At 36.8% G+C, this 22,081-nt stretch overlaps 1 protein-coding gene across 14 annotated transcripts in view; it reads right to left on the reverse strand.

Annotated features, from left to right (window-relative positions):
- SNTG1 (syntrophin gamma 1) overlaps nt 1–22,081 on the reverse strand; it is a 353,322-nt gene that overhangs the window by 77,862 nt on the left and 253,379 nt on the right. For all 14 annotated transcript variants that reach the window (XR_693802.2, XM_009673187.2, XM_068932745.1 and 11 more), the window contains one exon: nt 625–663. Coding sequence is in view for 13 of the 14 variants with exons in the window: in XM_009673187.2 (XP_009671482.1) it covers nt 625–663 (39 nt within the window). In the remaining variant the exon portion in view is untranslated. The remainder of the gene's footprint in view (nt 1–624; nt 664–22,081) is intronic.

Raw genomic sequence — 22,081 nt, forward strand, 5'->3', positions numbered from 1 at the left:
ATAGTACCAGAAGGCATTGCAATGCCTTGAAAAGAATGTATGACTCCTTATATAGAGATGGTTTCTTGTAAAATACATCACCAGCAAAGTTACTGTACAGGTATGTACGAGGGGATTCGATCAATGGGACAAAGGGATAGAGCTGTGTGTCAAATCTAATAAGAATGGATGAACTTGGAGATAAGCCCGATGACACAGTTTGTACCAAATTCTGCTACTGATCTGCTGCATAACCTTGGCACATATTCATTTTTGTGCTTTAACTTAGACAATAGAGTTAGCACATTTTTAGAATATTAAAAGAACACTGATGAATAGTGGTTAAATCATTAAAACATAACAGTCTCATTCCTCCTTTCGTATTAAAATGCGTAAGATGCAATCTTAAGGCAATGCATATATGTAACTTAGCTTTAATTTGAAAAGATTAGGCATAATCTTACTTTGAGTGAACACCCCAGTTCCCATTTACATACAGACAATAATTGCTTCTTTTGAGGCAGTAAGTAACTCTATAAAAGAAAGCCAACCAAGAATTCTTCAGCTAGAAGAATGTACAGGCAATTCAAATACAAACGAAATGACAGTTATAAATGAAACCTCCCAAAAGTTTATTTTTCTTACCTGCTGGTTTACTGGAAAATTCCTGTTGATTTTTTTTATCTAGGAAAATGAATTAAAAAATAGATTAATAAGTAAACTCAGTTACTAGAAGAATAAACATTAGATTTTAGAGACATATATCAGACACTTCCTTCCAAATAATACTTGTTAAAAACAAAAGAGAATCTTCTGCAGTAAAGGGACTGCTACCTTTGACAAGCTGATGTGAGTAATGGGACATTTCCTCAATCACTGTGTGATTTGTTCAGACTGCTTTTCAGAATATAGGAGAGGAGAATATAGGCAAAATTATTTCTGAATTTTACAATACTATTTATTTTGCTTACTTTCTTACTAGAAGTCATAATTTAAACCAGACTAATGAAGTATATGAGTACTTCAGAAGAACTTACAGTCATCCACCAAGTCATCAAGACTTAAAGGACATTCTTTCCCCTAGAGAATGATGGAAAAATGGGCTGGAATAGCCTCTGTAAAATCACTTTGTCCCTCTGACCTAGGTTCAGAATCAAGTGTACAAAAATCAGTGCTGATAATTGCTCAAGTGACTGGTTCTCAAAAACATTCAACAATATCTATAGGTACAGAGTAAAGAGGAACCTCTTCTGAGACACCTGAATCATAAGGAGTTCGTATTTAGCCCTAGAGATCATTGACTCCCTCTAAATGAATAGCATCAGCAATCTGACACAAAAGTTCCCAATAAAAGGAGACTTTAAATGTTGAATAGACCCATTCCTGCCAATAATAGAGGGATTTGGGTCTTTCTAATTTTATTTTAAGCATAAGGCCTGAAAGCTTTTGAGCAAATTTAGTAAATCTACCATCTGCGTTCCTGACTGACAGTTAATCCCTCAAATTTATTTTTTGCTCTCTTATGTCAATTTTTCATAGTTGTTTTTGCAGTTATGGGGAAAATAAATAGAATTGGTAGAGCCAACCAAGACCTGAATCCGCAATGTAACATTCAAACCACTTCAATGAAAGGTATGGCCTCTTTTTAAAACAAAAGATCAATTACCACTGAATTTCTGCCAGTGTTTACAATATCATCTCTAAACAACTATACACAAAGATGAAAGTGGCACTACGGTTGGCAGACTTTTTTTTTTTTTTTAAAGATTTACTGCAATGGCAACCCCTTATCCATTTCTCATGCAAATACTGGCATATCTGTAAGGCTTCCACTGACATCCCACAGCTTCACTATCAAAGGATAATTCTCACTGGCAGGATCATGCTGGCAAATGCTGAATTAAAGTTGTGTTTCAAATGCATCCTAAATTAAAAGTTTCATAAAAACACTTCCACCCTCCTTTCACAAACGAACATCAACTTCAGTTTCATCCTTTCTTTAAGGTGTAAATCAAGAGCAAGCATTAGCAGAGCTAGGACATACAGTGGATAATATGTTAAAATATAATGAATCCACATTTCAACAGACACCAACTATCTTACGGAATTTCTCAGAAGAAAAGGTAGATTAAAAACATAGTTATGTGACAGACATATAAAGATTTCAAGACTTTGGGGATTTGTTCCTAAATTTGATGTGAAATACTCCAGCACAATAAATTCCTATGCTAGTGTGTACTTTCAAAATCTTTATCACAATTGTGGATTTTCTTATATTTTAAGTAAGGATTACAGCCAATACTGTGAAAAATTTAACTTAAAAGAACATCATCAAGGAACAGAGATTTTACTATTCTAAACAAAATATTGAAAATACGTTTTGGGAGGCGAGATACAGCCACATAAGATATCCTACGATATTTCAGTAAATGCATTTCTGTTTACTTCATATAGAGAGATTAAGGTTTTTAACAGATCTAAAGTACAATAGGAGCCTTGTGTATTTCCAGACATGCCTGAGAAACCATGCACCATTAAATGCACCATTAAAACACATTTTTCCATTCGTAAATTCCCAGTTCATTTTTGAAAGTGGGATTTAAGCACCTATATTGCCTAGATATTTTAACTGTTGTAACTCTGCGGAGTTAGAACAGTCATGGTTATATTTCAGGTAGCGTGGTGACGATTTCTAAAGTTTGATTTGAAACGCATTATTTTTAGTTATAGTAGGAATTTGCAAGTGGCATTACAGAAGTTCAGTTCCACTTGGAATTAACATTTGTAAAGTATGATTAGTTTCAGGAACCACTAAATGTTGACCATTTACTGATTTACCTACACTGATATTGGGTGTTCTATTCACCCTTATAATTATGGAGCAAGCATCACAGATCTTTAAAATTACATGATCCATTGTCCTGAGAATATTGACAGAAACACACTAAGAAATATAGTTCTTCCTGATATGTTACAAAGTGCACCAACTAAAATCTAATCCACAGATGATGCAGATACATGGATCCTTAAGAACGAAAATCTAAATGTAATCTTTTTTTTTTTTTAATGAAGAAAGCAAAAATTATTTTCTATTACTTGAGACAGAATGTTATCTAAAAGAGAAATGCTTCTTTGGTATTCCATTACCATTCCATTAATGGTAACACTACTATTTATTAAGCACAATAATAGCACACCACACTGTGTAATGGATGTCAAATGAATAACACTTGTTTTTCCCGGGCGATTAACAAACAGAAGACAGCTGCATCATACACTGTAGCGTAAATCAGCAAAACACAAATGCCCATAATATTTTTCAATAAAACATGCTGACCAATATTATACTAAGAAAGAAAGGAGGGTATTCCTAGAAAATTCATTAGAAAGATGTTCCTACCATAAAGAGTGGTAAAAAATCAGGAGGGTCACAAGAGAAGACAAAAGGAGAAGCTAGTAAGCTAGTAAACAAATTATGTTAGGAAGATAAAGTTACAGGAAACATTATGAAAGCTCAACTGACGCTAACAAGAACTAACTACTACTACTTTATCTCTAGAAAAACAGGTGTGGAAGGGTTAAACTTTATTCTGGTACAACTGAATATAGCTTAGGATAAAAATTCTAAGAATGCTGTAGAGAATGTAGTTGTGGGATTTTGTGATCATCTAAACATGGGAGAAAGAAGAAAGGGTCAAAAATAAGGTGACTGCAATATGTTGCATCTGACTAATAAAAAGGCAAGTGATGTTGATAAGAGATGAAGAGTGCAAGAGATTTAGCAGAAAATATCTTATAAGACTGGTTTGAAGCGTAATTAATTTGTGATGGCGGTAGGAACAAATATGACTACCTATATTTCAAAAATCCACCTGGGCAAATACGTTAGGACACCAGGGCTATGAATAGCACTAGCCAGGGAAATGACATGAAGTGATGCTAAGAAATGAATGAACCATGTCCAAATTCAGTTAATTTGTGCACTAGATGTTCACCTAGATGGATAGTTTTCACAGTGATAGCTGCGCCTGATCCACAGAAGAAACGAGAAATGACAACATAGAATACATCACTCCTCAGCAGGGTGAGCAGGGTTCATGCTCAGGTGTACACAATGATCACAACTATTTTTCTTTAACTGCCTCAACGCCACAGAAGCAGGAATTCCCTCCATACTAATTCATGGGAATTGTTTCCTATTTTTGTTGGAACGCAGCTGATTAAGCTCATCAAAACAGGTTTTTAAACTTTCGCATTCAACTGCAAATGAACAGAATTTTTCACTCCTCTGAGAGCCACTGTTTCAGATTTTGTTTAAGTAAATATCACTACAAGAGCTATTTTGACTTCTCATAAGAGGATTTTAAAGTATCATCTCAAAACTGGTATTTATTAGGGGTTTGTTTGACCTTTTTACTTATTTATTTTAATGATATTTGCTATTCCAATGCAATCACAGGACCCTCATGAGATGATGGGGAAATGTGCCTTTCAATGAGCACATATAGCCCTAACAACTGTTAAGAGAAGTATGAGCTAGAGAAGAATTATATGGTAAACTAGAGGCTCACAATTCTAAGGAGATACTGGTAAAGACATTTAATCTACAGTGGGGGTCTCAGGTACCACACCTGGCTCTCCGGAACAAGCAGTGGTACAATAGGTGTTAGTTGCCAGGAAAGAGTGCCTGATAGAGACTTTTCTCTCAAAGTACATATAGCTATCTCCAAGACTGAAGGGCAACATTTGGAATGAGCGGACTCCAGCTCCTGCTTAGTATTTGATTGACTTGGACAGTAGATCAGATTCTCCCATAGTTTCACATATGATTTGGTCTATCTTTTGCTTGCAGCCTGTAGCTTTTGCTGGTCTTCTTCCTCATCAGAAATTTCCTAATTAAAAAAAGAATCCTTTATTATTTTAATTTATGCTGGCCACATATCCATATTTCCCTAAACAATTTAGTCTTTGCAGCCTTCTTTATCAATTGTTTGCATAACTGCTCATTTACATTATTTAAAATATAATTAAAACATAATAGCTTGACAAGAATGTAAATTCATTAAGTAGTTTCAAATATTATCTCATACATTAAAGCACCAAAAGAGCTCACACCATTGGGATGCTTGGCGATAGCAAACAAGTAGTGAGATCATTATAATTTGGAGTAATTAGGAAAAAAGTATGAAACCTTCCTGTGATAATCTTGTGTTAATGGATGAGAAAAAAGAGTAAATAAAATTAACTGTTGGAATTATGGGTTAGTCTTGCGTATTGTTCTCGCTAGACTTTTCTTTAGTAGGTCAATAAAAACTTTAACTTCAATACCTTTTGCCTAATTACGGTTATGAAGAAATTGAAAATTAGGCTAATTAGCTTGAAAAATAAATAGCTTGAAAATATTCAGAGAGTTTATAGTTTTCCACTGTTACAGGAGTCATGTGACAATTTACAATGTGAGAAGTAAATTGTGGTAAGGTTGTGAAACTTCGTTATTCAAGAGTGCACGTGCACTGACAATAGCAAAGAATCAGAGAAAATTTGAAAGAAACATGGAACAATGGATAAAAATTAATTCACATGAAATATATCATACTTTAGTGAATATGTTCAAATATATGCATACCTGGATGGAGACTGTATTTGGAACTTCTCGTTGTTGGTCTTACAAGCTGCAGTAGATTTTTAGAGCCTAGGCTAAAAAAATTAGTACAATCTACAATCTGCCAAGGGATTTGCCAACATGTTCTAGAGAACATAGGAGCAAAGGAATGATTTAATGCAAAATTTATTCCTGGTTTGTGACCTACCAGAGATGAAGTCATTCTCTGTTATTTGCTTATCAGATTTTACCTGCTAAATGATTCAAAGGCTTAGTAGATTGGGAGGTTAGAAACACTGCCCTGACCTCTAATATTTTCATGCCTGAGGTTTTTCTCAAGATAGATGCGTTGAACTGCAAATGAATTCGGCCTGAATGAACTCAATATAAAGTTCGTTGAAGGAAGAAAAGGAAGAAACAGAATATATGAACATATATGTAGAAGAGAGGCTGGTTATCCAGAAGAGTTAGTAGTATCTGGTAAAATACCCATTTTAGGTCTACTGAGATGACAGACTCTTAGTTCTAACACTGAATAATGCATAAGTATAAATATGACCTCTGCTTCAGAATCTGCTCTGAATAGGTCCCAGCAGGCTGAAACATCCTCACTATGGTTTCTAGATGAGAATAAAAGTGAGAAACAAGATGATATATGTTTCAATTTATAAAATAAATGTTACAAAATCTCTCCTAGGAGTCGAAAATATAAATTGTGACAAAAAGAGATTAGATACATTTAAAGAGGCTAGGATGATTAGGACACCTTCAGCATGATTCAGGATTATTACATTAACAGCTGACTAATGGAAGAGGCAAAGTATCAGATGGGAAGTATAACTACTTTTGCCATCACCAGACACGGGAAAATAGCCTACTTGGATCTTTGAACTGGTTCAATATTAGCATTTGAAGTTCTTAGAGATCATTCTAATCAAACTGAGAACTGAAAAATTTCCTTTGAATCCCACATACAAATTGGGAAAGAAAGATCTCAGTCAGTCTTGAGGCCTGCTCTAGAAAGCAGCTCTGTAATTGTACAAACCGCCCTGTTGAATTCTTGCCCTGACTGCCCTTGAATTAGCCAGCTGTACAAAGTAGTTACAGAGCTTGCATATTTTGGTGAGCTTCCAAAACATGCAGATATTTCCTAAATACTTTTGGAGACATACAAAGGATGGCCAGCAAGATTCAGAAATGATGAGCAAAGACAGTTGTTTACAAATAGTTCCTGCCAGAGATGTGAACTGATGCATGGAAGGAAAAGATTTGCATATTGCGATTTATTATCAACTTATGAAAAGTAAGAAGAACATTATAGAAGGAAAAATGGCCAGCTGAATGGTGGATCTAAATCTGCATGCCATCAAAGTTGTTTTATTTATTTCCTCATCAAAAAGTGTCCAGTGATGCACTGAACACTACCAGCACAGCATAATGGATGGATATGACAAAGAAATTCTGGATTTCTGTATGTTACATGAAACTACAGTAGGAGCCATGTTAACAAAAGCACAAAAATTAGTCCTCACACATCTGTGATGTTCCAATTATAGGACTGCAATTAATCTACTTAAATAAAACAAAAAAAAAAGGAAAGAGAAAATTTACTTAACAGATGAGTGATCCCTTCAATTCCTGCAATTTGGAACACCTCTTCCTAAACAAAAGTGGGGGCATTACCTTAATTATAAGTTTGCTGTTGTGCTGTTTAAAGAAGATATTTATATTACAGATTCCATAGCGTTTTCACAACAGTGAACCTCTGTAATAGGAAGATTCAAATACCAGAAACAACCTCCATCTTATTATGGAGACAACGGCAATAATTAAAGCTAATGCTGGAAAAGGCTCTTTTGGCCCCATTTGAAAATCAGAAATATGTTTCCATGCTGAAAACATACTAGCAGTACTGTGAGCAGTAAGATCTGAAAAAAATAAAAGAAAAATAAAGAAAAAACTTCAGATAATGCAATGTAACGGGATAATTGTAGTTTATATCATAATATAGGTTGGTCATTGGAGCATGATTAGTGAATTATATCAAACATATGAAGAGTTAAAAAGCTAGTGCAGGTAACAATAAATCACCTACTAATGAGTAGCGAAATACATTCCTGATGGGAATCTTTCTCACAATTTAAATTTCACAATTTAGAGAAACTGTACTATCCACTGAAGAAAAACAGTTTGCTATGCAAACCTATCTAAGCACTTTGCAGGTGTTCAATTCCTTTTTACTTCTTGCTGAGAAAACAAATATAGATCCTGAAGTCAAGATGTAGTGTACCCTAGCAACTATCAATCCAGTCTTCCTTTGAATCTATCAAGGAGTTTCATCTAGAAAAAAAAAAAAAATCTACATTCCTCTAGGTAATCTTTTAAAATTACAAATACTCTGTTATTTCTTTTCAAAGTACTTTAAATATAAAACTTAGATACCTTCAATAGCACCATTCTCTGGAAATGCTAGATTCTAGAAGCTATTAGAGGCCTCCAGAATACATATTTTATGATTTATCTCTGAATTCTCAACATTCAAGCTTTGTTAAAATTCCATCCTATTTTTCAATAATGTGTTGCTAGCTGTTGCTATACCCTTCTTCGATATAATTTGGCTTATAACTTTTGTTTACATTTAAAAAAAGAAACTCTAAACCTTCAAAATTCTCAGTGCTGGCCAAAGAAACAACAGGGAAACAAGTTCATATTTGGAAGAAAATGTTTGGGGCTAGGAATCTACAATTCAATTTCACTACATTAGTTGAAGTTAATATGCTTGACTTATTACACTTTAATCAGGATTACATCTTATATGCAAAATGTAAAAGAAGCTGTTACATCTTGAATGTATTAGCAGCAAACACCAACATCCTGCAGCTGCAATATATCTGCACTTGTCACAATAATCAGACTAAGGCAAAATCACAGAATCACAGAATCACAGAATCGTTTAGGTTGGATGGGACCTCTGGAGATCAGCTAGTCCAACCTCCCTGCTCAAGCAGGGTCCTCTAGAGCATATTGCCCAGGATCACATCCAGACGGGTTTTGAATAGCTCCAGCGAAGGAGACTCCACTACCTCTCTGGGCAACCTGTTCCAGTGCTCTGTCACCCTCACAGTGAAGAAGTTTTTTCTCGGGTTCAGATGGAACTTCCTGTGGCTCAGTTTGTGCCCATTGCCTCTTGTCCTGTTGCTGGGCACCACGGAGAAGAGGCTGGCCTCATCCTCTTGACACTCCCCCTTCAGATACTTGTACACGTTGATGAGATCCTCTCTCAGTCTTCTCTTCTCCAGGCTGAACAGGCCCAGCTCTCTCAGCCTTTCCTCATAGGAGAGATGCTCCAGTCCCCTAATCATCTTTGCAGCCCTCCGCTGGACTCTCTCCAGCCGTGCCATGTCTCTCTTGTACTGGGGAGCCCAGCACTGGACACAGGACTCCAGGTGAGGCCTCCCCAGGGCTGAGGAGAGGGGCAGGGTCACCTCCCTCCACCTGCTGGCAACACTCTGCCTAATGCACCCCCAGGATCCCATTGGCCTTCTTGGCTACAAGGGCACACTGCTGGCTCAGGCTTAACTTGTTGTCCACCAGCACTCCCAGGTCCTTCTCGGCAGAGCTGCTTTCCAGAAGGTCAACCCCCAGCCTGTTCTGTTCAGGCCTGTCCTCCCTGGATGCAGGACCCTGCACTTGCCTTTGTTGAACTTCAGGAGGTTCCTCTCCGCCCAGCTCTCCAGCCTCTCCAGGTCCCTCGGAATGGCAGCACAGCCCTCAGGTGTGTCAGCCACTCCTCCCAGTTTCGTATCATCAGCAAACTTGCTGAGGGTGCACTCTGTGCCTTCCTCCAGGTCATTGAGGAATACATTGAACAAGACTGGACCCAGGACTGACCCCTGGGGGACACCACTAGCCACAGGCCTCTAACTAGACTCTGTGCCACTGACCACAGCCCTCTGAGCTCGGCCATCCAGCCAGTTCTCAATCCACCTCAGTCTCCACTCATCCAACCCACACTTCCTGAGCTTACCTAGGAGGATGCGATGGCAGGCAGCGTCACACGCCTCGCTGAAGTCCAGGTAGACACCATCCACTGCTCTGCCCTCATCTACCCAGCCAGTCATTCCATCATAGAAGGCTATCAGATTGGTCAAGCATGATTTCCCTTTGGGGAATCCATGCTCACTACTCCTGATCACCGTCTTGTCCTCCACATGCTTAGTGAGGACCTCCAGGAGGAGCTGTCCCATCACCTTTCCAGGGATGGAGGTGAGGCTGACAGGCCTGTAGTTTCCTGGCTCCTCCTTCTTGCCCTTTTGGAAGACTGGGGTGACGCTGGCTTTCCTCCAGTCCTCAGGCACCTCTCCTGATCTCCAGGACCTTTCCAAGAGGATGGACAGTGGCCTAGCGATAACATCCTCCAGCTCCCTCAGCACTCGTGGGTGCATCCCATCAGGGCCCATGGATCTGTGGGTGTCAGGCTTGCACAAATGATCTCTAACCTGGTCCTCCTCGACCAAGGGAGAGTCTTCCTTTCTCCAGACTTCCTCTCTTGTCCCCACGGTTGGGAATTCCTGAGGGCTGGCCTTAGCAGTGAAGACTGAAGCAAAGGCGGCATTCAGCAACCCTGCCTTCTCTGTATCCTTTGTCACCAGGGCACCCGCCCCATTCAGCAGCGGGCCCACATTTTCCCTAGTCTTCCTTCTGCTCTTGATGTATTGGAAGAAGCCCTTCTTGTTGTCCTTGACATCCCTTGCCAGATTTAATTCCAACTGGGCCTTAGCCTTCCTTGTCGCATCCCTGCACACTCTAATAATGAGATAAAAATGAGATCACATTTGTAGGAATATAGTGAAGAAAAATCCTAGGTCACTCTTCTTCAAAAAATCAAGATAGTAATACTCATCCAGCTGTACAGATTCCATGAAAACTGCTTGAATATACAAACTGTTGAAGAGGAAAATAATCTTATTGACTGAGTGTGCTAGATACGATTATGAAATGTCATTGATCAAGTCAGAATAGTCTTTGTGGATGGAATACTTTTTTCAAAGTAACTATATAGATTGAAAAGCTAAACGTAGCACACAAAACTGATACTTGTTTAATACATTATAGTATTTTTGCTTGTTATGAAACTTGGATGATAAAAAACGACAGAAACAGGGTTGGGTGTTTTTGTCTTTTAGAAAGTATTTATGTTATAAATCAAATCAAAAAATGAATATGTACTATATGCATGTATATTTAGAGTGATACAGCACTTGAGCTGATGAGATTGCCATTTAAGAGGGATAGGTTTAGACAGTTGATTAACATGGCTGCAGGTCTTTGCGCCTCTGTCCACCACATTTGTTACTGTAGAATGAGCCGCCCCACATCATTCTAGCAGAAACCAGATCATTAACACAGTTTAAAAATGATCATATGCAGCCCTCCTGCTTTAAAACATGTCAGATTTCATGCTTTCTGATTTCTCAAGGGAATTAAATTACAAGCATAACATCTACTTCAATTTTACCTTTCATTTACAATTTCATTACACTATAACATTTTTACAATATATAATACATAATGTACAATTCATAATGGAATATTTACTTCCAGAAGGTTTCATAGAATCCCTGAGAAAGTGAGGATAAACTTTGGCCAACTCTTTGCCATAGTTTGCTTTATTCTCATATTTTTACAAGCAGTTGCAAGCACTGGAATGACTATGTTAACACTACAATCATACGAAAGAGGAGAAACATAAGACTGAAGAGGGACTCAATAGATTAGGGCTATCTTCGCAACCCATTTGTAAGGCCCTCTCACAATGGCACTCTCACAACTTTATTAATCATTTACTAGCAAGTACCACTCTACTTAGCATTGGAAGTTTTCCTAATATCGTAACAGACTCTTTGTGGTTGCAGTTTAAGCCTATTGCTTCTCATCTAATCCATCACAGAAACAATGAAGAAACTGCCTGCTCTCTGTGTAACATCTATAAAGTTGAAACATTATTCTTTTCTTTAGGCTAAACAGTTCCATTTTACCCTGTGTTTCCTTGTGAGTTCATCTTGCTGTCAAAGAAGCTGAAGCCCTCTTTGGTGACACTGCTTGTGCATATGTGCACTCGTTGCCAGCACACATTTTTCCTGCATGACCAGGAGGATTGACTAGAACATTACAGCAGCTTCTGACCCCCTCAGCCTTCCTCCAAGAGTCTCGTAGTCACTTTTCATCTGCTTAGAGTCATACTAAAAGAGTTGGTCATGCCCGCATGAATGAGCAGCCTGAGTTAATTCTTATTTGGCTGGATGGCTTTGGCAACATCCCTCAGGTTCAAGCTTTTGGGAGACAGAGGACCTCCTACAATGTTAGGTCCAGTCACTAGACAGAATTTTTCATCAGACACAGCAGTGAGTCACTCATGACACATCCATTTTTTCCTCATGGGAATAGTGATCATTAATCTCACAGCTTTTTCAGCCTGCAGGGTTTTTATTTATTTAATTTTTTGTTCCCACTTTGTCATCAGGTTTGAATCTTCAGTTACTGCAAGCAGCATTGTAATGTATCCCTGCCTGAGAAGAGACCACTTTCCTATGAAGAAGACCCGCACCTAGAATACTCTCCTTACTCAGTTCTTTCTCCTTCACTGTCTGAGATATTATGGATTTCTCTGACTTGTTTTGAATCTTGATGTCTAAAGCCTCTGACTCCAGATTTCCCTCAGTTTGACAACTTTCTCATGTAATTCCTCTGCCTATTTCTTAAGGGATTTTGCTACTAGATATTCCCCATTCTAGGCATCCTTCCCCCTCAACCTTCATTGGGTAGGGAAATGTAAACCATAAATCCTACAAATTCAGTGTAAACATTGAGACATCTGAAGTTATGGATCCTCTTTAAGGTTTCGATGTGCACCACTAGAAGGTGCTGGAAAAAAAAATACTTGAAAACGAACTTTACATTCTCACGATGTTTGCTCTGTATGTGGTATACTTGTTGAATCTAATTAACAACCCCCAGCCCCAAGTTCCTTATTCACAGCTTTTGAGTTGCTTGTTCCTTTAGTCACTCTGCTGCTTGCCTTTCAAGTCCCTCTTGCCAACCTGGGGTTTTCAGTCCAGTTTGGCTGAAAGAGGATCAGAGACAGTTTGTTGAACACTACAGCTAAATCTGTTTTGCTCCTACTCTCTCACTCTTTCAGCAGGCTTCTGATCTTGCCCATGAAGAGTTCATAATTTGCCAAGGTTTGCATTATTTCAGGACTTCTCACTTTGGTAGATAACAACATGTGTAGTTTGCAGTTTGGCCTCAGTGTTTTATAGGACAAAATGGGTAGCAAAAGGGTGGAAGAAAGGGGGTATTTTACACTATTACATATAATACAGTTAACAATTAACTTTCTTGACAGAACCTAATGCCCTGTAGAAATGTAGCTAGTGATCTTTAAAATACATGTAACACTTATACAATAGCATATAGGTCTAAATGAATTTCTGCTGGCAAACTTGAATAAATTTGCCAGTTGCCAATGCCTTTACCTGAGGCAATGAAGTCAAAGAACTTTTCTTTAACTTTAGTTTTTACTGGTAACAAAGACCTCTCTTCCCCCCGTTTCGTCCCCCCATCAGTTTCAGTTTACTTTAGTTCAAGTGGCTTAAAAATAAAATTATAGGAACATCTAGTCTTTGTCGTATTGTGCCACATTTCACTTTTTGTCTATAAGAATTACACGTTTATTCCTTCAGAACTCTGAAGAACAGCAATATTTATGAAATAATTTTGACGGCACTGGACAACATACTGCTTGCAAGTGAGCTAAAAAATTACCTATGTTACTTAAACCATCTGGTTGACATAACATTAAATAGCTGCTGAAGCATTAGGCTCAAGTGATAATGAACCAGGTATTAACATAACTGCTAAATCTGTTACTAATTAAATAAATATTTTTGTATGGCACTCTCAGACACCTATAAAAGCCTTGTTTTTTCAGTACTCTGCTGAACATTCACCAATTGTCCTTGTAATTAAGTGTTTTAAATCTCACTTAATTAGGAACACTAAAAAATCACTTTCTGGTTTTGAAGGTCATGTCCTTGTATTTTGTAAAATACTTCTGGCCTTGTCTTCTTTACTCACAATTGTACTCAGGATATTCTACATTTGTGCTAGAATGTGTCTAGCACTGCGTTCAGCTAAACTCTGAGCTTGTTTTGAATGAGAAATTCTTTTCTGCGATAAAGTTTTTGCATTGCCTTAAGGAGCAAAGACTGGACTCTCCCTAAGCTTCTATCTCTTAAAAAACTACTGAGCCGCAAGCTTGAAAACTCTTGAATCTAGTTCCCTTTTAAAAAATGCAGTTCCTTGTGCTTATCTGCAGTTTCACCTCTAACTAAGAATTCAATTTTATGCCATTATAAAATGGGAACATTTTTTAAGTAAAGGTCCTCACAGATACATGTTTTCTGAAGTATTCTATGCAATTTCAGAAAAGGAATGTCCAAATACTGAGCAAGACAGCCACATACTAGTGTAAAGAACTATGGAAATCTGCGGGATCATGGGTCTAAGGCAGGCCAAGGAACGGAATATTTCAAAGTATCAAAAAATATAAGGTATAGATTTTTGGGAAACCACATAATTTTCAAACTTAGACTTTTTTTTAAGAAGTCTGTTAAAACTGAACTACTTTAGAGGGCTATTTCAATTCTGACAACAATAACATTAAAGTGACATACTAATAATTTTTAGTATATTTTCTTATCCTTGGATCTGACCTTACAATCCATAATCAGGAAGGATTTTGAATAATTAAAAACCAACAGAATTCTCCTCAACTGCTTATGAATTAAGAATTTCTCGGTGTTCAGAAAGAGTAAGACTAGCAATGAGGATGCTACAAGTAAATTTAAAGATGATTTTTGTTTTATTGCACATTTCAGGCCTTCCTATGTCAAACTATGAACTCTTATTGAATTTCACTGTATTATATTAGGCTAAATATCATCCTTTAAGATCATTTTTCAACAGAGAATTGAAAAAGAAGCAAAATAAATTTCAAAGCCACTTAAATGTGATATATTTCCACATGAATGAGAATTGTCATATGGTACATCAAGTTCAAGAAATATTTTTAAAGACCTTTTACTGAAAGTCCATCTATCTCAATTTATTTCAGAACAGCAGCTCACTATCTAATTGCATTTCAGTGGTGAAAGAGATTGTTTAGACCAAAGTATAGATTTCTGCTATATCAATAGTTCTTGTAGTCCAAAGGAAAACATGATTTCATAAGTTAATAAACACAAATAATATGAAATTCATCCTTTCAAAATATCAACATATTTTGTCTTCTCTAAGCTTCAACAATAAAATATAATATTGAAGGCAGAATTATCATTATGACACTTGAAACAAGTTAATGGAGCAAATGGAACAAATTATTAAATAACTATCTTATTCACAGGAATGTAACCTCCAAAATTTTTTAACAACGCTTTCTCTCATTGGACCAGCAAAGTTTTAGTTGTCAAGCATAGACATTAATTTTGTTGAGAGAAAAAGACACAGAACACACATGCTCAGGTAATAGTCACAATACAATAGACAAAGATCAGGTAATGAATTTTTTCAGCAAAGGTATACTGCTCTGAGAAAACAATGACCTGAGTAGAGGAATGCGAAAGCTATTATTTACAACATGTCAAAAGTGTGTTTCAAGCCGCAAGGAAAATGGATGATGTACAATTAGTGAAACTGCATGCGGTTACATTACTGTATATTGACACCTTAACTACAACTTGTCACCATATGTGACTTGGCTGTGTAAACTCGACGCTATTGTAATAACAGTTAAAATAATAAATATCAGAATGCTGTGTTATTTGGAGAATTCAGAACCAAACAAAGCAGTTAAATATATGAATAATATCATGCCTATTCATAAAGAAATATCCTTAGCTGAATTGGGCCATTGCAAGAGCATAATCTCAGCGGCCAGGAAGGAAACATAATCCCAGCACTGAATTAGGGTAGCATTTCATATATCAAATATAGAATTATTCTTTCACTGTGAGTTCTAACCACACCTAGCAGTAATTAGGTGGGTATTAACGCATATTACAGATAGTAAAAATTTCCTTTTGAGTTGTTCATGACTGGAAAAGCTAGTAATGAAATTAAGTCATAGCTGTATAAAGACAGCTTTTATTCCTGAAACCATATTCACTGTCCTAAGCTACAGAAAACTTATCTCTATTTTACTATTACTTTATTTGATCTAGAAAATTTCTGCCCTCAGGAAATGGATTTAGAGAAGAAGTGCATTCTTCTGTGGCTTATGACTAACGCGACGAGGATACAGTTGGCCCATGTTATACTGAATTGTATTATAAAGAATTTATATACTTAAAATTAGTCTCATTAAACTATAATCAGTCTCTTGTTTGGTCATTAACTTGTTCCAAACTTATTCAAGACTATGTCACAGTGATAAATGATAGCAGTTACCTCTACACAACAGACCTTTTAGTAAATAATGATATAAAAGAACATTTAATACTTCGACCTTCTTGTCATCATCTATCAATAATTTTCTTTTCAACATTCACCAACCCTTTTCTTGGCCTCTCTATTACCACTTGTATATCTCAAAACTATTTCTATTCACCCTTACTGTTACTGCAGTGGTGCTGCCTTTCCAGTTCTACATTCTCATGCTATATACTTCCTGAGGCCACCTTCAGTAACAACATAATTCTGCTCACTATGTACTTCTGTCTTGTGTTTTAGGTTAATGCAGACTTCAGCCAAGATGTCCCTTCTTTCACTTACTTTAGTTTCTCTCCATTGGAATAGCAGAGCTTCCACTCACATTCTACCCATTGAAAATATCACTACCTATTAATTTTGGCTATACAAGTATTCATATATAAACATGTAAAAAAGTTCTTTAGTACTGGCAACACTGTAGTGGTGGAATCCTTAATGCTCTACAGGAAACACTACTGCAACAGAGACAACCAATATAAAGCACTGCTAAGAAGCTGATGTCAGATTGATAACAAGAGTGGCAGTGTACTCCAAGAAGATATCAACATGAGTAACTGCAAAAATTTAAGAGTCTCTTTGTAGCTGAAAGGGTAGAGTTAATAATTCTGGAGCTAAAGATCTTTCCTCTATTCAATTATAACAGAAAAACACGTCTTGGAGTTGGGCTGATCAGAACAACACAGCCAGTGAAGCTGCGTAAATCAGTAAAGCTTCAAGGCATTTCTTTTCATATTACTTGCTGATGACCTGGTCAAGATATAAACTGCATTTTAAGTCACTCCAGTCTAAAAAATGAATGATATTATAACCAGAAGCAAGAGAAAAGTTTCTGTGAGTTTGACTTAAAAGAAAACTTTTAAGCATAAAATGCAGAGGTTGTGAATTGTTCTATGTGCTTATTAAGGTAATGGGAGGTGGGTTTTGAATCAGAGAACTAAACAGAAATTAGACAGCTATAATTGCTAGGTCTGCAACCCATCCAGCTACTTTAAAGGCAGCTTATTTTTCTGGCAAGACCACTTGCAATCCTTAGAGATTTCTAATTGCTATTCAAACCCCTGAGACTATTCTTTTTTTATTAATATTGAATATTATATTTTCCTGATTTCTGCTCATTACATTTTGAGATGAAAATACTATTTATGGTTAAGGTTAGGTAAATTAATGTGCTAATCTTTATATTGCTGCAGCAAGAGTAAGCTTAATTAAGGTGCAGACATACTTTGCTAAACATTCTCTTGCTTTCAGTGGAACCTCAGGTATAGGGATGATAGTAGAGATATACTGATTATCTCTTTAGGGATGTAACTTTAAAAATAATTTGTTTTAAAAAAGGTTGTATTCACTCCCTCCAAGAAGTGCATCATATAAAAATATGTAGAATAGATCGACACTGCTTAACACTGAAAGTTGAAAACATGTATGTAGTCATTGTTCACTTGTACAATATTCATTAATTATAATGCTAATATCCTTCCAGATCTGCTTGTTATTTAAATTTGCATTGTGTGATTCTTCTTAAAACAATAAACATCAAGAGTTTCTCTGCTAAGATCTGGAGCATCTCAGGAAAACTTACAAGGAGAAAAATCTTTCAAGCCTCTCAGAATACTTTATGGAAGTGGCTAACAACATTAATACAGTAAAAAAGTGAAACTGAAACAGAAAGACAGGTATCTGAATGTCAGCTCCTTTTCTCTCTTCGGTAGTACCTTTCTTTATGAATGATGCTAATTAAGATGGCATTCACAACTCAGTGGACATTTTCCAATGAAAGCAATCTTACTAGAAGTCTGGAGGACTAAACTTTTCATTTAGTCAAACAGTCTTTTCCCACTGTCAGATCTAGTTGTTCCTTCTTTTTCTTTCTCTCTTTGAGGCTCATGCCCAACTCATTTCACCAATGATAACATTTTACCTGGATATTGCAGGTCTTTATAAATCTTTTTTCCTTAACAGAACTAGTTTAATATTAATTTAAAAAGTACCACAAATGAGAAAAGGAGTAATTTCTTCTTTCTGAGTAGAACAGAAATACAATGGGGATTAGGATTTCTTCTAAGTTTACAGAGCAGGTGCAGGATGGCATTCTGGTACGGGACAAAATTAAGCTTAATTATCTAAAAATTTCCAGTAGAACTCTTTTCCCCAATCTCTGCACTGGGAGGAGAAAGCAGTATAGCTACAACGAATGGCCAGGCAAACAGGAAAAAGTAAACAACAGATATAGTCATTTATATCCCTTATTCAGCCATGACTAAGTCCATTGCTCATAAAGAAAGAAGTTACGCATAGATCTGACTTCTGCAAAGTAATGGGTGCTAGTTTTGCAGTACTTATTATGCCATAAATTAAGCCCTCCAAAATGGTGGGAGAACACCTCCTGTGATGCGACAGCCTATCAGGGAAGCAAGGATTTCATTGGGATCTCAAAAACTGAGAACATTCCCATCAGTTTTTAAAACTTCTGCAGATTGCAAAGGAAAATCTGAGAAGGTATTTACAAATGTACAAAATCCTTAGCTGCTCTGTTGAAGACATACCTCTGAGGCCTGTTTTTACTTCAATGGTAAATATGGCTAAAGAAGTTTGTAATTACTTCTCCTCTCTTCCTGCTTGCCTTTCCAACATCAATTTCCAGCCTTTTGGGTGTGCTAAACCAAATGTTTTGGGGATTCTACTGTGACCTAGATTAGTGATTGGGTTAAAAAATCTGCAAAAACAAAAGATGCACTGTAGTATGGGAAGTGAAGTATCTGTGTCCATTTCAGTCATGACAGATAATAAGCCACCCATGGCAGGGGAGCTATGGTACTCAGGCTGAAGGAGATAAGCGCGTATCTGCCACATGTAAGCAATGCTCCCCTACTCAAGGAATAGTCTGGATGAGAGCCATGTTCTAGAAAACAAACTTTTGCTTCCTGCTAGATGGTGTATACACAAATTTTATGAGACTCGCAACAGACAGCAAGCAGAGCTGTCTTCAGATCAGGGGCCAAGCTTCAGCCCTCCTCTGTCGCAGGACACCCTAGCCCTGAAGGCTGAGTGACACAGATCTCCTGTCTCACCTGTCAGGGTGACTCTTCTAACCTGTAGGCTGTTATGCTAAAATACTCTCTTGCCATTTCCTATTAGAAATGGGAGAGGTAGGTACCTAACTCAAGGAAACTGAATTACCCTCTGGAGAGGTCTGCATTCTTCATATAGTTAATGGGACCAAAGTAAGTGCCTAAATTAGGAGGGCAGGATCACTTTCTGTAACTCTTAAAGACATATTCTTTTATCCATTGACTATGTGAGGAGTTTGGGCAGAGAGGACCTCTTCTTCTCTGGACCAAACACCTAACTTTTCTGTGAAATAATGCTCAATTTAGCTAAACCAGATTAACTTTTACATTTTTATCTAATGGAAAAAAGAGAGTTGCACTTCCTCGACAATGAGATATGAAAAAGCAGGAACTGCTAAAACTCCCTTAACAATGTTAAGTCTGCTGAATTATTTGAGAAGCTGTTGCATGTTGACATGTCATAAGAAGTTTTTCATCTTTTTTATTACCTTACAAAATTACTTTAGGAGTAAATACAATGAACACTGAAAGTAATGTCTTTTGTTAGGCAAAAGTAACAGACTTTTCCCTGAAGAAAACTGTGATAAGTTTGCATGATCATTCACTGATTAAACCGTTTTTGCAATCTGGATGTATTACACTGCTTTTTACTCTGCTTTTCTTGGGACTGCTGCACATATACAAATTTAACTCCGAGCAATTTGATCTAAAGAGAAAATTGCTTATCCTCTTACTTAAATGGTCAGTGTATTATTGACACAATGGACTACACAAAAATTATTTACTAGTCATCTATCTGGTTTCAATGAATCATCCTGGAAGAGGAGCACAATATCTGTCCTTGATTAACAGAAAAAAAAATGTTTTATGTCATTTGAAAAGTAGCCTGGTGACTAAAAATGGGATTTATCATGTTAAACATATTTCTCTATTTGCATTGAGATTTGTGTAAAGATTTTTCTCTAGCATTGAGATTTGTGTAAAGATTTTTCTCTATTCTCTTTTTGTGTTGACTTTACGTCATCTCTCTGCTACCTTTACCTTACTCTCTTAGGTAAAACTAAGCATAAGGATTAATATGCATTAAGCCCTTTCTCAGTTGTATTTTATGTTTTATTTTATGATAGTGAACCATTAAGCAGTCACTGGGCAGATGAACAGGCATTTTTGCGTGGTAGCCTCCTTTCCAGAACTATTTGATGATTTTCTCATTCTCTTTATCTGCAAATTAGTGACTAGCTTTATTATCACAGCATAGCTAATAACAAATTAGAATTTAGGAAGTTCTGTCTGGTATGTGTACTTCAGTTATAAAGTACTCTCTTCACAGACTACCCGGGCATAACTGATAACCGGCACATAAAGCAAAACTATGGAATAAAGAATTAATTACCTGCATCAAGTGAAAAATGTATAGTCATTTTGCTAATAACCAAATACATGTAACTCATATGCCCTGAAACATTATTCCATATAGCAAAGGATGTCACATTAGCACGGCTAGAACTTAACCTTGCCATACAGATTCCTGCCGCTTAACTACATGAGAGAGAGAAGTATTACAGGGAGTTAAGAAGCTTGATGTAGAGTTTCATAACCTCTTTTGCCGCCAGTAGAGGAATGGCAAATCCAAGAGATCTTGGGCTTATTTCCTCTGCAGGATATCCTGCCTTGTGGGCACATGTTCTTTTGCCTATTTTCCCATCAGCTGGACTTGTCTGCCCTAACCTCTCTAGGCTGTCCTTGAACCTCTCAAATTCCTCTTTTCTCCTCCATCCCTCTGCCTCTTCTTCCAAGTCTATTCTCTTCCTGAGGCTAAGTTACGCACTACCAGAATGTGCTGTATGTCTACAGTGCTTTATGAAGCAAGACAAGCAACCAAATGGAGAAAGTGCTTTCAACACATTAGCTTACTAATAATGTATACCCTGAGGTGTTTTATGGCTCTTTGAGTGCATTTCAATTTATTTTAATTCCTTTTTTTTATTATTTGGTTGTAGAAGAAAGGCAACATTTGATGTAACCACTTTTTAAAAATATATCCTAAATGGGAACAAGCTAACCTTGCTTTAAAATATAAAGAATGATATTCATGTTTTGCTTTAAGACTGCAGAGAGAAGGGATACAAGGAGGAAAGTTATTATTATGTAGCCTCCCAGTTCCCAATTGCTGCTTTATAAACAGCAGTTTGTGATTCAGTAGCCACTTTCAACCACTCTCGCGTAAAATAAACCAACGGTGGAATACTGAACAGTTTCCTGAACAATAAAAACTGGTTTAAAGTAGCTGGAAGTCTCCGACCACTATTGAGAGGGCAGCTTGGCATTTTGGCAGGAAAAGGCAACTATAATGATTACTTTCTTCTTCCATGTGCTGCCTCCCTGTAAAAACCCTAGTGGCTTACCTACATTCCCACTCAAGACAGCTCCTCGAGTGGGAATTATTTTTTTTTCCTTTATTTTTGTCATCCTTTTCCATTTTAAATCAATGAAAAGATTTTTATTTTTTCTTAATTAGAGTTTTCTTGCTATCCTTCAGCAGGTAGTGGGATGTTGAGAGCTGGTATGACATCTTTCTATAGTGTCTCATAATCAGCAGATAGATTTATATAGTATATCACATAAAGCCTTGAATAATTATGGAAGGAAGGAAGAGAAAGAGTCTCAATGCTTTCGTATAAACCCTATATAGATTAAATAACATATCACATATGCTGATGTTTTCCTTTTATCTCCATACCTACACAAGGCTACTATTTTAAATTTGACTGCATACCAAAAGTAGATGAATCAGTGAAAACGCTGCTATTCTTACCTTTCTGCTAGCATGAAATATATAAAATAGAAAAAAAAAATCTCTCTGCATCAATATGGCTATTTTATT

This window comes from Struthio camelus, chromosome 2 (genome assembly GCF_040807025.1).
Source record: "Struthio camelus isolate bStrCam1 chromosome 2, bStrCam1.hap1, whole genome shotgun sequence".
NCBI lineage: Eukaryota > Metazoa > Chordata > Aves > Struthioniformes > Struthionidae > Struthio > Struthio camelus.